General features: G+C 47.6%; 1 protein-coding gene across 1 annotated transcript; it reads left to right on the top strand.

The window, feature by feature from the left end:
* The first annotated feature begins 628 nt into the window (after positions 1-628).
* On the top strand, positions 629-7,795 carry LOC125522149 (L-type lectin-domain containing receptor kinase IX.1-like). Its single transcript, XM_048687226.1, has 3 exons — positions 629-1,694; positions 6,159-6,762; positions 6,891-7,795. The coding sequence occupies exons 1-3, from the start codon at positions 653-655 to the stop codon at positions 7,498-7,500; spliced, it is 2,256 nt and encodes a 751-aa protein (XP_048543183.1). The 5' UTR covers positions 629-652; the 3' UTR covers positions 7,501-7,795.
* The last annotated feature ends 9,079 nt before the right edge of the window (positions 7,796-16,874 follow it).

Here is a 16,874-nt window from a genome sequence, read left to right as displayed (position 1 = left end):
TCAGTCAACTCCAGCTTCACCGTTTTCTGAGATCTGGAAAAGGCCAGCTTCTCCAACTCCTCAGTTTTTGCACTTGGGACGCTCGCCAGCTTCTTGATTTCTACTCCATGGAGCTAATGCGTTCGGCTCAGCTTCATGCGTGGAGTAGAGGAAGCTGGGAGCTGGAGCGTTGCCGAACACGCCCTAAGCAGGCTGGCCCTAAGTGTCGCAGTTCACTTATTATGGATTGGAGGTAGTACTTCTTTTTCCAAGTAAACAGATAATACTTCAGCGGACAAGACATGGCCATGCATGCAGCTGGATGATTCCCCGCAGAGGTGGCGTCATTTTCGGTCCTAGGTCTTAAGATTCCTCTCACACTGAGCATGCACACTCGTCCGAGTGGAGTGTTCGTTCTGAGGTTGACGGCCAGGCTGGCCGATGGCGTCAAGGAGGTGACTCCAAGAGTTGCCCCGTCAGATCGCCCGGCGACTGGCGACGACTTGGACCGAGGAGGCGATGCGACTCACCGGAGCAGCCGAGCCGTGCGGTTGTCATCGCGTCGGCTGGCGACTGGGTGGTGATGCGTCGCGCCGTCGCCTATAAAATGCTCGTGGCCGATCGAGCAATTAATCTCATCTCACCACGTCAGTATTACGAATTCATTGTGGCCATGGGCTCGCCTGCAAGCAATGGCAGCGCGCAGCTCCTCCTCCGCCTCATCTTTTTCTTTGCTTGGTTGCACCTCTCTGGAGCGCAATCTCCCGATGCCTATCCTCCCGCTACAGCCCCAGATGCCTCTCCTACCCCTTCTTCCGATCCGGCTCCTTCCACCAGTCCCGCTCCTTCCGATCCCGGTTCCTTCAGTCCCCCTCCTGCGCCTTCCGGTTCACCAGCTCCAGTCGAAGATACCTCTCCTCTCGCTCCCGTTCCAGCCGCAGTAGCCTCACCCTTCTCGTTCAGCTTCGACTTCTCCAACGCCTCCAGCTACCGCATAGAAGACCTCAAATTAGAGGGCAACGCGGCCGTGCACGACAACCTGGTCGACGTCACCTGCAACTCGTTCGGAGAGAGCCCCACGCACTGCACGGGACGCGTGTCGTACGCGCACCCGGTGCCGTTCTACGACAGCGCCACCGGCGAGGTGGCCAGCTTCCAAACGCGCTTCACCTTCGCCATCATGTTGGAGTTGGAAAACAATAGCAAGACCGTCAAGGGTGATGGCATGGCTTTCTTCCTCGCCTATTACCCATCAGCCATGCCGCCGCACTCAGGCGGGGGAAACCTTGGCCTGCTGCCCTCTGGCGACGACGGCAAGAGCCTGACCGCCTTCGGAAACGACCGGTTCGTCGCCGTGGAGTTCGACACGTTCAGCAACTCCTGGGACCCCGACAACACGGTGGACCACATCGGCATCGACATCAGCTCCATGAGTTCGGTGAAGACGACAAACTTGACCAGCTTTAGCCTCAACGGCTCCATGACGGCCACCATCACCTTCGACAACACCACCAGGATGCTGGTCGCCGACCTGCAGTTTCATGGCAATAATACTTCTCGCCCCGTCCAGGTCAGCGCGCAATTAGCCGATCCGGTCAGCACCTTGCTCCCGCCTCAGGTGGCAGTGGGGTTTTCCGCAGCCACAGGCAATGAAATGGAGCTGCATCAAATACTGTCATGGTCCTTCGACTCCTCACTTGCTCCGCCCCGCAAAGGTATTATATGCACCTTTATTTGTGAGTGTGGTTTTGTGTAGCTCAAGCTACGTGGTACCCCTTATCTTATTCATTGGAACTGCTTGGAAAAGATGCTACTAATAGCCTACTGTGCTATAAGCATATGTGCATCATTAATAAATATTAGCTTCTAAACATTTAGGGTTACTGGATATCAAAAGAGCATGCATGTATGGAGGATTACATCTTTCTCCCATTGACGTGTTCAAGAAAAGAAACGCCACACGCTATTCTCATGGCTATCGACCACGCAACCCTAACGTGCCACTAGTTGCCTCATACCAACCTCACCTCTACCTTCTTACGACCTGCAGCACCATATGGCAAAACCTGCACGACCACACAGCTCCCTCGCCCGGTGCCGCTGCTACCGTTAGTAGGGCATTTCCAAGGGATATCCCCGATTGTCCACCTCATTTGTTCGCGGACACGTCCGGACATCGCCAATTTCTACCCAGAAAAAATGGTATCCAACGGTCTCCCCTATTTGTCCACTCGAATGGGTGTTGTGCGCCGTCCAGCCCCAGCTAGCCCTCGCCATTCAGCCCCCCAGCTCAATGCTTAGCCGCAGCACGCACGCAAGCCCAGCTCGCCGCCTAGCCCGCTCGACTCCATGACGACCTCCCTCTCTCCCTTGACGTGTTGGGCAGGCAGCAACCAGGCAGCGACGGCGTGCTCCCTATGACGACGGCGTGCTCCCAGCTTGCGCGTGCATGTCCACCTTTCCCCACGCCTTATATCTGGATTCACCACCATCAACCTTAGCCATGGGTAGCTCTTCTGCGGCTATACCAAGGGGCCTGAACATGTTTATGGGAGTGGAGAGTTCGCAAGAGGTGCCCCTGACCCGAAGGCAAGCACCATACGTTTCCTTTGAGTGGCCATGCTCAAGCCCCACGCCTTGAGCATGGCTGTAAGAATTGTGATACATATGGTAGTATGGTACTACTACCAGAGCCAGATGATAAGGATCACAAAGTATATCAGAATCAGTAGTAGTGCGGTAGTATTATAGTAGTACCTGATGTAAAGAGATGACAAGCGAACTTTGATGGTTCACCACCATCTACCTGTAGAGATGGACGCAAATATTCAGGGTGTTCAAAGTGCAAGTCATCTGAGAAAGAAAAGAGTTTGTGATGGGCTGGCTCCGAACCACCTGCAATGCAAATGTACAAGCGGTTCCTCTCCAACCCGTCTGAGAACTGAGATACAAGCCCATCTAACTAATACTAATCAGCGTGGGGCTGGACTATGTAACATCTCTGAGAGGCCTTTTTAAAGAACCTTCAAAAGTATTTTCATTGCTTAGGCAATTGTTCTACGGAGGCCAATCTTTGAAAGTTATTTCTGCCTAAACCAACTTAGAGGGGGTGTTATGTCAGGCAATTCCCCTGAAACGCTAGAGATGTGCCGCCAGTGATGGCTAGTTCTATACTAGTGCTCTAAGATGTGGTTGCAATAGCGATCAAGGGGAGAGATGTGCATCTACCCGATGCCTCTCTCTTACGATAATGAGATATGGGATGCATGGTTTTGTTTAAACCGATTTAAAAGGTTAATGTATACACATTGATATTCATAGGATGGTGGTAATCTATCTATCTCTCTATTATATTATTAAAACGATAGAAAACGAACGGCAAAGATTTATCTATGTAAAAAATTATGACACCTCAACGGCTGAGATTAATCAATATTTTAAGAAGGATTTAACGTGCCCATGGACATATACGTACCAGGTTTGCTTTATGCACGTTTCCTCTCAAAAGAAAAAAAATCGCTATGCACCTGTACGTGATCGGCAAGGAGAGATTGATTTTCGGAAAGGATACTTACGTGTAGTATATAACCTTTACAAGCTTTTTGGATTTCAACGTCTTCTATAGTTCCCTGGATTCATGTGTCAGTAGGAAACATCTACACGTCATGTTCTGCTTTCAGTTAAAACTATCTCCACACATATCAGCCAATCAGTGGCTTAGTTTTTCTTTAATGAAGCAAATCGGGGATCCGATGTAACAGTATATTCATACAATATTACAACCCAAAGATATATTCGTATGCTTGAAAGCAATTGAGATTCAAGATGGAAAGCAAATACTCAAGCATTGTCACAGTAAATGTTTCTCTCGCCTTTTAAATAATCTCATATTTGTTGATATAGTTTTTTAAACCATTTAATTATTTAACTGATTTTTACAGAAAAAAGAGTTGGCCCTCAGTAGTAGATTTACTGAAGTAGTAAATATTTCTCTAGCCTTTTGAATAACCACATATTTATTCACACAATTTTATTATACTACTTAATTAATTAACTGATTTTTACAATAGAAAAAGGGTTTGCCCTTTGTCGTAGGTCTACGGAAGTTGTTATTAGGCATTGTCCTAGGGGAGCCAATGTCACTGCACATACCCTAGCATCGACGCTTGATGCACCCTCGACTACTTACTGGCTCAAGGATCGCCTGATCGTCTAAACTCTCTGTATTGGCAAACAATGTAGGTGTATTTTCAAATGAATAAAATCAGCCATGATGGCTTTTCCTCTAAAAAAATATTTTGCCCTCTAAAGAAAATTGAATTTACATAATTAATTAGTTGCTTCATCAAGACATATACTATAAACAATTTTCTTGACACTGTTGTCAAAAACAGGAGATACACGAATACGAGCGATTTTTTGTAGGACGGGCTCCAACTCGCCCATTTTCCAAAAAAAACTGCAATATAAAAAGTTTGAAAAAATTTATCAATTTGTGTTGTAAAAATACATATACATGTTCTTTAAGTATGTGTAAAGTTTTATTAAATAATATGATCATTTGTAGGCTAAAAAATAAGAAAATGTGGCCGGAAATACAAAAGAGAGAAGATCAATTTTAATCGATGTATTTATCTTTTGTGTGTACAACGCACATGAAAATATATGTTCATGTCTGTACGTATACTCTACACATATATGCTTATTGTATACTTCCTTTAGATTTTTTTAAGATGCGGAAAATGTATTTTTTCTGAAGAAAATACCGAGCTAAATGGAACTCAGCCACCATGCATTTCTATTTTTTGGTACGCGAACATTCTATCCACATTTACTTAACGCTACACACTCTCCTTGCAAAAATGAAAATTCTAACAGGTCTTCCCTAATAAACCAAGCACATTTATAGAGAGACACCAACTGTTCTCAGTTTCTATAATGAAAATTACCGTAAAACTATTGTTGTACGGTCTTCGGTTCAAAAAAAGTCACTAGTATACAACTTCATACAAGAAAACAAAATTAGAGATTTTATACTTTGAGGAAGAAAACTTCTTCATATAAATAAACAAACAATTTCCACATAAGCAGCGAACAGTACGAGAGAGTGAAAATGATGCCCACAAAATGTTTGCCCTGAAGCAGTTGGCTCATCAGTAGTTATATACTGGATAAACAATGAAGTGTGGAAGGATGAAATATAGGTATGCGTGCGTTCTCTAATAATGGCTGGCATTGTTCACACGGAGAGTTGCATCACCGATAGAAGAAACATAGCGGTTGATGATAGGCTATTAGTAACATTTGTTTGTTCTTTTTTTTGGAGATTCCCGGTGGTTAAGCAGAGCAATTACAGAACACACTTGAAAAAGGAGTACTGAAACTTGCATGATGCCAAAATCAAGGGGAGATACCTCGGATGATATGTTGACTTTGTTTTACTGTCTTAAGTTGGGATTTTGGTGTCATTCTTGGCAGAATTTGCATCCTATCAGTTTATGAGTTGCTAAAAAAGAAACAATCTGTGAGTCGTAGAGCATTGATAATCAAAGGCAATAGTTTAATCTTCCTTCATAGATAAGCAAATACATTCGTATATGAAGAGATCTTTTGATACTTGAAGTCCATAGATCATATAGTTTTTGGCAAATGTGAATCTACAAAAGCGTGTGTAAACTAAGGTTCTGCAATTTTGGTTTTGCGGACTTTGAGCATCATGGAGTATTTTGTGCTATGTTTTTCTTAGAATAATGCCATGGTTTATTAGTGTCACAAAAATAATAAAATGTTAGTAATCAAACATATGAGATTCACGAAGAGCAAAAAATCTTTAGTTTACAAAATTATTTAAGGCTAGCCGCACAAATGCGCGGGACACCCGGTTAGTTATGTATTAAGATAGAAGAGACAGATTAACTTGGACACATGAATTAACACTATTATAAGTGCCATACATGTGGCACGAAGCAATTCCGTCCTGACGTTTTTTCATGACAACTTTAGTTGTGAAGCATGGCAACTTTCTGTTTGGATGACAAGTTTCAGTTTTTTTGGGGTTTCATTTTTTTTTCTGGATGGCAATTTTAGTTGTAAAAACAGCAGGGAGGTGTTACTTTATGTCATACGTGTCACTTATCATTTGGGTTAATTAATAGCTAGTGTTATTCACGTGCATGCAGGTCATGACATGAAGGCAGCGCTTATTGGAGGGTCAATTGGAGGAGCCGTAGCTTTGGTGGTTATGGTGTGGTGTGTCCTCTCATGTTTCAAGTGGAGAAAGACCAGTACAAGCCATGACTTTGTAACACGAACTGGCGGACCCAGACAGTTTGAGTACCGTGATCTGGCTGTTGCAACAGACAACTTCTCCGGGGAGAGGATTATTGGGCGAGGTGCCTTTGGAGTAGTTTACAGAGGCACCCTGATCACTAGGGGGTCATCATCAGGTGTGCCCTCTAGAGAATCATGTGCATCGTCGAGTGAACGGTCAAACTCGAAGGGATCAGAAAGTGAGGTGGCTGTAAAGAAAATCTTGAATGAGCCGAGGGGAGGATATCTTGACTTCTTCGCCGAGATGAACACCATTAGCGCAGCGAAGCACAAGAATCTCGTCAAACTGAAAGGTTGGTGCTGCCGGGAAAAAAGCCGGAACATGCTCAGTTTCTTGTGCTGGTGCTGCAGGAAGGAGGATGACGAGCTCTTCCTTGTCTATGAACTAGTGCCCAACGGCAATCTGCACTACCACCTATGTGAGAGTGAGCAAGTGATAGCATGGCCAACAAGGTACTAGAATGTATACCCTGCATTTTTCAGTCCTTATATTATTTATTTTCACGAGGATTAATAATCAATTATACTTTTTGTTTAACGTTCCATGGAAACATTAATTTTCTTGCATTTCTGCCTGTTAGGTACCAAATCATCAAAGACATTGGCTCTGCTCTTATTTACCTCCACCATGATTGTGCCCCTTATATTCTGCATAGAGATATCAAACCAAGCAACATACTCCTGGACAACAACTTCAATGCCAAGCTTGCTGACTTCGGGCTGTCGAGGATCGGCAACCAGGACAACGCGACGCTGTTGACAGCCGCTATAGGGACCGAAGGGTATATAGATCCAGAATGCAGGAAAATGGGGAAAGTTAAGTTCTACCCGAGCTCTGACGTCTATAGCTTCGGCATCGTCCTGCTAGATATTGTATGCACAGGGAAGTCCAGGGAGCAAGTCTGGGAGCTGTACATAAAAGGCAAGGTCGTGGAGGCTGCAGATGGAAGGCTTCATGGCGGCGACGACTTGGACAAGAGGCAGATGCAGCGCGTGGCTATCCTGGGACTCTGGTGCTCTCTTCGTGATAGTTCCATGAGGCCTACCGTTAGGAAAGCAATGGAGGTCTTGGAACGTGACGAGCCGTTGCCTGACCTTAACCACTTGGCGAACACTGCGGTACCCTCGGCACAGCAAGACACCTACATCATTAGCTCTGACCAGCATGCACTTTTGTCAGATGGCAGCTAGATCTTTCAGTGAGCCAGAAGAATGACTTTTGGGATGGTTACGTCAGTCAACATGGACTACTACACTATGTATACACATGCATAGATATAGCTGGCTCTCAGTGTTCCTACTTACCTGCGATCAGCCTGGGGTGCATAGTTCTTATGCATCTCACGGTTAATCTATGTTGCTGCTGCGGTTTGCATCATGTATTCATGTTGGTCTTTGTCTGCATTAAATGTTGGCTTGGCTATATGGGCAAATGTAATAAACAGTTATGATAGTCAATGTACTATGTACGCATGTTTATTATTTATTTTTGCATTCATGTTGGTTTGACTATATAGACCGTGTGGGTGTAACAAAAGGTTATTATGTGAAACATGCATTGATGTTTGCTGGCTGGTCTTGTTTGCATTTGTATTGGTTTACAGTTGTTTTTGTGTGCGTGCGTGTACACTTCTGACAAAGACGAGCTAGCTGCTCCGGCATAGGCGGATATGGAGAGCGCTAACGACCACGATGCCTCTCCTCATCATTTTCTTCGGCCCTCATGCTCGGTGGCTGAGATGCTCAAAGAAGTCGTTGATCTCATAGGGGTGTGGCATTGCGGCAAGATCAGTGAGGCCAGTGTATTGGAGAAAGCTAGTAGAGTTGTGTGGTGCCCATGAAAATTTGAAAGTTCAAGTTATGAAAAATCTAACTCTAACCCTGGACGAGAGAGAGAGAGAGAGAGAGAGAGAGGAATACCTGGATGCTGATGGAATTGTCACCTAAAGAGGATTTGCTAGAGAGGTCATTCCAAGAAGACCATGGCATCCGCGGTGGTTGGCGGCGAGTCGGCAGTGGCGGCTGAGGTCGGAGGCGAGACGGCGAGAATGAGCTATGGTGGACAAAAGTGGGTTTGGCAGGAACGAAATGCTTGAGCCTGCCCTTCTTAACCATCCACGCAACGCTCGGAGACGGTCGTCTGTCGCCGTCTAACGGCGTCCATCACTGGGCGCCACATCAGCCTGACAGGTGGGGCCTATCCGTCGGTTCCGCTGTTTTTGCGAGTAAATTGGACGACAAGTGCTCCGCGTTATTTGTCAGGCGCAACGTTGATAATTCCATGTGCGCTCGCTCAAATGTGATACTAGTTATTATCCTAGTCCCAAATGTGTTGGTTTTGGGTAAATATCAAAATCTCCATGAGTTGTCCACCAGTATAAGAAACCGTCGTTGATGGAGCAGGAATAAAGATGGGAGGGCTTATTTCGTGCCGTTACAGGCCATCATCGCCTCAATCATTCTGACGACGGACCAAACCCTTGCCCTTTATTATCTGGAAAAATACTCGTATTACTCATGTAGCAATGCTACCATCAGAATTACATAGATTGGCGACTTCATCCTGTCCAAGCGTAGCCTAGGACCAAACCCTTGCCCTACCTATACACCTGACGAGAACCAGGGTTCCGCAATTCTACGGCCGCCGAGGCATGAACGGAGGGGAAAGGAACCTGCACTGTCCTTGTCGAGGATGGGGCAGGGAGCAAGAAGGCCTCCGAACTGAAAACCCGTGAATGATGAGCCATTTTCCCATTCGTTCGATGATACTTTCCTTTTCCTACTGTTTCTTCTGCACGTAGGCATTATGCACAGCGTTGAAAGTTGCACATAACATACCCCGCAAAAAAAAAAAATGAAAGTTGCACATAACATCGCACATGGTGAACGACTTACAAGTTACAATGAGTCATCCACAGCATGGCTTATACACAGGAAAGCATGCACGCTGCTGACACACGGATAAAGAAAAATCAAGACAGTACTGAAGTAGAAGCTGGACCCTGACATCCCCGGCAATTCCACTAACGAGTCTTCCACTAATCACTACCGGAATCGCCCCCTATGCCGACGGCCAGGGCCGTCGGCATAGGCCTGAGTCCCGTCGGAGTAGACCTATGCCGACGGCCCCCGTCGGCATAGGGCCGTCGGCAAAATATGCGTCGGCACAGCCAGGGAGGCCGTCGGCTTAGAAAAGCCGTCGGCATATATGATACGCCGACGGGGGCCGTACATCGATGCCGACGGCCCAGGCCGTCGGCAACTATCACGCATAACGGCGGCCGCCGTCAAGTCTGCCCAGTGACTGATCGCCACGTGGCACCCCTATGCCGACGGCCTGGCCGTCGGCTTAGGCAAAACCTATGCCGACGCCGTCGGCATAGGAATGCCACGTGGCGACCAGCCGCTGCTCTAGGACCAGGTGTATGCCGACGGCCTAGCCGTCGGCATAGTTTTTAAACTAAGCCGACGGCCAGGCCGTCGGCATAGTCGTGCATACAGAGCCCCCAGTAGCTGACACGTGGGCGCCTATGCCGACGGCCTGGCCCTCGGCTTAGTTTAAAAACTATGCCGACGGCTAGGCCGTCGGCATAGGCGCCCACGTGTCAGCTACTGGGAGCTCACGCTAGCCCTATGCCGACGGCCTAGCCGTCGGCATAGTTTGCTTTTGCTTTTTTTTTCTTTTTTCTGTTTGTTTTCAGATCAATTCAATTCAAATAGCAGCACATATCAGCAGATATATATGATGAGATAGACATATAAAACACAACGGGATATCATCAGGCACCATCACAACAATATATGCATAAGCATCATCACACGCAAGTCTCTAAATGAACATCATCACAACCAACATAAGCATATAGAGAAGCACACAAGTTATGTAAATGATCATCACCACACACAAGTCATCTCAAGCATCATCACCACACAAGGATCATCGAGCACCGCGGAGGTCGTCACCGCCAAGACGGCCAAAGCCCAGGTCGTCAGTGCTAGCGGCAGCGCTACCGCCAAGACCGCCTCCGCCTCCGTGGATCGGAGTGGTCGGGCTCCGTGTCTCCGGAGTGCTGCGAAGACCGCCGCCAACGGTAGATCCACATGTTCCCTGGATGTTGAAAAGACATATGCACAAGATATATGACTGTGTTGAAAGGCATGACATGCTTTGGGTGAATAGATTGGGGATGAACTAACCGGCGAGGGGCCAGCGTTCTGTGCCACAAACTCCTCAAAGCTCATCAGCACTGGTTGTGCTGGAGGGCATTGTGCTGGAGGGAACTGAGGACATCTGCCGGCCGCCATATCCTGAAAAGCCTGCTGCATCTGGCTATCCCTCTGCACTTGGTGTTCATAAAGCCTCTGATGCCACGCCATGGTCTCCTGGCGTGTGTACTCCATGTAGGCCTACGGTATGACATGATGAAACTCATAAAACTACTAAATGCGGAAAATGAAGTGAGCAATGAAGATAAGAGGGAAAATACTTACAGATTGTTGCGCCTGAAAGAGGGACTGTGTACTGGTGACTGGCTGGCTCGTGCGCTGGCTCAGGCTCGGGTCGATCCGACGAAGTTGTGTGTAGGAGATACTAGGAGTGATCACAGCATCGAGAACCGCCTCCCGACCGTGCTCCTTGGGCCCCATGCTCACCACCGCCCTGTCGTCCAGAGGCGCCGCAATGGGGTCAGGTGTGTCAGGATGCAACTTCAGATACGCTTCAGAGTAGGCCTGCTTCCTCCCCGCGGTCTTCTTGCCGTAGTACTGGGGCTCGCCAGGCTTGGAGTCCTTCCGCGTATGGGCGATCTCCCACGCCTGCATGTCTGAGAGCGGCCGCTTCAGTTTCTCCTCCTGCACCACCAAACAGAGGTTAGTCATACATAAGAAAGTGATGGTAAACAGAAGAAGAAGAATGTTTAATGGGGTTAGTCATACATTAACTGCCTTGTGGAGATAGTGGTTTCGGTTTCCCTGAGCATGTACTCCCTCCGTCCCTCGGTTAGCCTTATTTTTGGTTCTCATAGCCGCCCAGGCTCCAGCCTCATCACACCAAAGATCCACCAGTGCCGCCCAGGACTCGTCTTTTCCATAACACCAATTTGGACACACCTACATAATAAAAGCATAATGGCATGTAGGTGTGTCCAAATTGGTGTTATGGAAGCATAAAGAATAAAACATAATGTACCACAAGGTAATGAAAGCATAATGAAAGCATAATGAAAAATCTTTTATACTTACCGCCAAGAACTCGGGCCTCTCCAAGGTAATGCCCATCCTCCGCGCTTCTTCCTTGGTCATCTTCACACCAAGATAGTCGTGGTAGTATGTGGAGATGGCCACATAGCGCACCTCGTACTGCATCTGGCGGGCCTTCTTCTTGCATTGGCGCAGCACGATCTGGTCTGCTCTAGCCCTGTGCTCTGGAAGAACTCGATAGAATTTCTACAATCATGCATGAAACAAGAATGGGAGAAGCCATGAGTTAAATCATTCATGAAACTAGAATGGACTTGTGCTTCTGAAGAGAACTCACCCAGAAAGTAGTGATCACGGCCTTGGCATGGGTCTCATGGTCCGCGTGACGGGCCGCTTCCCAATGGTCCCAGCTCGTGGCCAAAACCCGACGGTCCGGCTGCCTGACTGGATCAGGACAGTACAACCCTGGCCAATATAACTTCAGTAAGACGGTGATGAGGCCGTTGGGAATACGGACCCCTTTAGAATATATCCAGTTGCTGCAAAAGAATGAACTATTAGCATGTCACAAGAAAAATAAATAACAACCGGAATAAGCATGTGACAAGCAACATAATGAACCACTTACTCTTTTCCCATGGGCTCAATGAGCCACTTCTGCTCCTCAGTAGCAGGAACCTGCTTTGGCAGCTTTGCGTTGCCACGCAGCCACCCCTTCGTGTCAACCCCCTTCCCGTCACCACCATCATCCCCGCCACCACCCTCCTCCTCGCCTGCCTCCCCCTCCCCAACCTCCTCCCCAACCTCCTCCTCCTCCTCCTCCTCCTCCTCGCCTGCCTCCTCCTCCACCTCCTCCTCCTCCTCCTCGCCTGCCTCACTAGAGGAGGGTACCTCACTAGAGGAGGGCCTCGAAGACAACACCCCTAAGTCGGTGAGGGTGCGCTCTTTCTGGCCGCGACCCCCTGTAGTGGCTCTCCCCCCAGCACCTCGTCCTCTAGAGGCTCTCCCCCCGCCCCCTCCTCCTCTAGGGGCACCTCTCCCTCGACCTCCCTGTGAGGAGTCATCGTCAAGTAGCCGAGGGGGAGGATTACGTGCTCGACCACTCCAACTAGGCAGGCCGACGACCTTGCATAGGAAACCCACGCCGTCGGCCTTCCCCTTGCCCATGTTCCACGAACCTGCATTGAAAAGAGAAAAAGCAATTAGTAAATTAATGAAATTTAGGAAAAGGCATGATAATAAAAACATTAATAAAAATGCATAAAAAGGCATATTCCTAAACTATAGAAAAAAATACTTGAAACGTACATCTGCTAGAACCCATATGAATCATCACTATTGTAACCTCTTTCTCGGTCCGTCTCATCATCACTATCAATCATATCATCTTCATTGTCCGACGGAGGTGGAGGCTCTTCCTCGTCGTCAGCGTCTTTGTTTAACTTTTCTAGCATAAGTATGTCATTTTCATTGACAATGGTCTCACCATCATTCCGTGCATCGTCGACGTTTGGGTCCACATCATCATCACCCAATGGTCTAGCGTCATCGTTTCTAACCACATCATCATCATCATCATCAGGTTGCTCTTGATAGAACACTCCCTCGTATGTCATGGGGTTAATGTTGTAGTAATCGTCTTCATTCGGGTCTGGTAGCTTACCATGTGGCGACACCTTGAACACAACTTCCCAACCCTTTAGATACACTTTCTGGCATGGGTAAGGTAGATAATATACTTGTGTAGCTTGGGTAGCCGCAATGAAGAGATCGGCTCCGGCATAGACGGTTGATGGTTTAACTTCGACCAAACCAATGGAAGGCGTATGTTTTACCCCCTCCTGCGGATCGAACCATCGGCATTTGAACACAGGCAGACTTAGGGTCTCACGCCCCTGGCGGAATTTAACCTCGTATATATTTTGTACCCTTCCGTAGTAGTCTACTGAATTTTGACCAGGGGTGTACACTCCAGTATTTATAGTTTTGGGATCGGGGCGGCTGTTTTGATGCTCCTCTGTATGGAAGCGATACCCATTCACATCATACTTTTTACATGTCACGACGGCAGGGTCAAAACCCATGGAAACCCATCTCAATTCATCATCCATATATATGTTCGAATCTTTTCCCTACAAGTATAATGGAAATTGTTGCGTGCATTAGTTCGGTTAACTAATAAATGTTGAAGTAGGTATTTAACAGGGGATTGTGGAAAATTACTTTCTCCATGAACCAAGCAACAAAATTTTTACGTCCAGGGTTTCCATGACGGAGAAGAGTAAGTGCCTCCGCCTCAGTAGGAGGATTCACTCCCGTCCATTCCTCTTGAACGAAATCACTAAAAAAAGATAAGCGGTGTTAGACCGGGACTAAGTGAACATGAAACATGATGATGTGGAAGACATAAAGGAATGGTCTAGTGGTATTACCTCATCCACACTTCCTCAACTTCCTTGATGTTGTGCAAGATATAGAACATGAGGTCCTCCCACTCTTGTCGTGGCATGTTATAAGATTTCGAGGCCCCAGCCCTCCCACCTTGCGCGTTGAATAGATCGAGCCTGGGTTGATACTTGGGCTCTTCTATATTGTATCGAGGCACCTTGTTATGCAGATGGGGAACATGGTCTGGATAGTATGATGTCCTGAGGTCTGACACCTCCTCTAGGATAACTGCCTCAGCTATGGAAGCTTCAATCTTAGCTTTGTTTCCACATTTCCGTCGGAGATGCTTGTTCTGCCTCTCAGGGCCGTACTGCCAGCGATTTTGCACAGGGCCCCCCAACAATACCTCGTTCGCGAGGTGCAGAATGAGATGTGTCATCGGAGTAAAGAAGCCTGGCGGAAAGATCTTCTCTAGCTTGACTATCAACTCCGGTGCCTTCTTATGCAATTTTTCAATCACCTCTTTACTTACTTCTTTAGCACAGAGCGTGCGGAAGAAATGGCTAAGCTCGGCAAGCACTCGCCAGACATGCTCGGGGACATAGCCTCGAACCATCACCGGCATTATCCGCTCAATCCATACATGGTAGTCATGACTCTTCAGGCCGGTCACTTTGCCCGTTGAAAGATTGACTCCCTTACTTATATTCGATGCATAACCATCGGTGAACTTCAAAATTTGTTTCAGCCAGATAAGTACTTCTTTTTTTTCTGGCGGTTTAAGGACAAAGTCAGCATCTGGCTTGAACCAGTTTTTTCGACCGCCTGTGGGAGGCTTCATGTTCAGGCGTGGTCTATCACAAATTCTCTGTTGATCGGCTCTAGCTTTTACGTTATCCTTCGTCTTATCAGGAATGTTGAGGATCGTGTGGAAAAGTGACTCTGCCACATTCTTTTCGGTGTGCATCACATCAATATTGTAAGGAAGTTTGAGGTCCTTGAAATAGGGAAGCTGCGAGAAGGGGGTAATGTGCGTCCAGTTGTGCGTCTCACCATATCCCTCGAAGCCTTTGGCTTTGGCTTTGCCTTTGCCTTTGACTTTAGGCTTGAGAGCTTTTAGCTGAGCAAGAACATCTGCCCCCGAAAATGTTGGAATCTCGGTTACTTCATGAACAACCCGGCCTTTCTTGAAGTTCTTCTTGTCTTCCCTGTCTGGATGGTCTGGAGGGAGGAACTGTCGATGTAGGTCAAAGGCTACATACTTGCCACCCTTACTCAGCCAAATCATTCGCAGAGCCTGCATGCACACTGGGCATGGCATCTTACCACTTGTACACCATCCGCAGAATAGAGCATAGCCGGGAAAGTCATGCATGCAATAGTGCAACCAAACTTTCATCAAGAAATTTCTCTGCAAATCCCGGTCGTATGTCAACCTCGGAAAATACCAAGAATGGTGCAAAGCATCCACAAGCGGCTGCATAAACACACCCAACTGCTTCCCCGGGTAGTCAGGCCCCGGAATGATGAGCGACAAGAACATGGTCTTCCGTTGCATTAGGGCACCAGGAGGAAGATTGAGCGGAATTACAAACACAGGCCAGCAGCTGTATGGATTGGACGACATACCATATGGATTCAACCCATCACTTGATATGGCTATTCTGACATTCCCAGCCTCGGCTGCTTCCTCGGGGTATTCTTCATTGAATGACTTCCATGCTTCCCCTCCCGATGGATGTATGATTTTTTTTGGATTGTACCTTATACCTTCCTTGTGCCACTTCATCATTTTGGCAGACTCCTTCGTGATGAAAAGGCGCTGCAGTCTTTTTATAAAATCAAGATATCGAAGAACCTTAACGGGGATGGTTAGCTGCTTTTTCTCACCATCCTCACCGGTCACCTCAATGTACCGAGACGAACCGCACTTCCTACAGTACTTGTCATCCGCATACTCGTGCCTAAACAAAAGGCAATTCTTCGGGCAAACATCTATTTTCTCATAATCCATAGAGAGTGCCTTCATGATTTTCTTTGTATCGTACATGCTTTTCGGCAGTTCATGACCCTCAGGGAGGCTGTTAGCCCATACTCCCAGGAATGCTTCGAAGCATTTTTGGCTACAGCCATACTCAGCCTTGACTGCAATCAGTTGCGAGACGGCATCCAGCTGAGATATTTTCGCACCCGCATAAAGAGGTTTCTTCGACGAGGCCAAGACCTCCAAGAAGGCCTTTGCGGTTGCCTCCGGCTCCTCTGGTTCATTCTCTGAAGGTGTCGCATTTGCCGTTTCTGCAACAATGACATCATCTAGCATGTCCCTGACCCCGTCGTCCTCATATCCATCGATGCGTTGTCGCATCACCTCCTCTCTACCACTGTCCTGCTCGGCTATGTTTATCGGCGGCATGTCAAAGTTTGGCATATATCCGTGCGTGCGAAGATGCTCACTCATGTCCGTCTGATTTCTACGGTGACGTCTGGCACATCTCGCACAGGGGCATGGTGGGATAATTCTCATTGGACGACGGAATATCTCCTTCAAATACACATCGGTTTTCGCGATCCACTCTGATGTTACTCGATTCCGACGGATAAAACCACTGTACATCCACTGATTATCTGCCATCCTCTGCTTTTTTGCACGCCACACAACATAATTAAGGATTCACTTAAATTAATCACATCAAATTTTCAGTTTCTACATACTTTGCACGGACGGGCTTTGACCAGTGGACCTCCCCACCCGGTTGTGTTAGGTCAGCCCATAGGAACACTCTAGAGCAACATCCGGGCCAGAACCACAGCAAGATCCCCTCCGTGTAGACCCCACGCGTCCGTTTCCCCCCTCCAGGTGCCGGCGGCAGCGCCGTCCGTGAGGGGGGCACACCCCGGAAACGCGTGCCGGGCGTTTGCAACCGCGACAACACTTCCAGACTTGTGAGAGGCCGCCGGCGCAAGATTTGGCGGCATGC

Source organism: Triticum urartu, chromosome 7 (assembly GCF_003073215.2).
Source record: "Triticum urartu cultivar G1812 chromosome 7, Tu2.1, whole genome shotgun sequence".
Classification (NCBI taxonomy): Eukaryota; Viridiplantae; Streptophyta; class Magnoliopsida; order Poales; family Poaceae; genus Triticum; species Triticum urartu.
The sequence above is the reverse complement of the archived record's forward strand: the minus strand, read 5'-3'. Positions and strand labels throughout refer to the sequence as shown.

What these genes read in the sequence shown, in the direction of transcription:
- LOC125522149 (XM_048687226.1), top strand. Translation starts at nt 653, where the DNA reads ATGGGCTCGCCTGCAAGCAATGGCAGCGCGCAGCTCCTCCTCCGCCTC. An exon ending in ACTTGCTCCGCCCCGCAAAG is followed by an intron (nt 1,695 to 6,158) that starts GTATTATATGCA and finishes ACGTGCATGCAG; the next exon opens with GTCATGACATGAAGGCAGCG. An exon ending in GTGATAGCATGGCCAACAAG is followed by an intron (nt 6,763 to 6,890) that starts GTACTAGAATGT and finishes TCTGCCTGTTAG; the next exon opens with GTACCAAATCATCAAAGACA.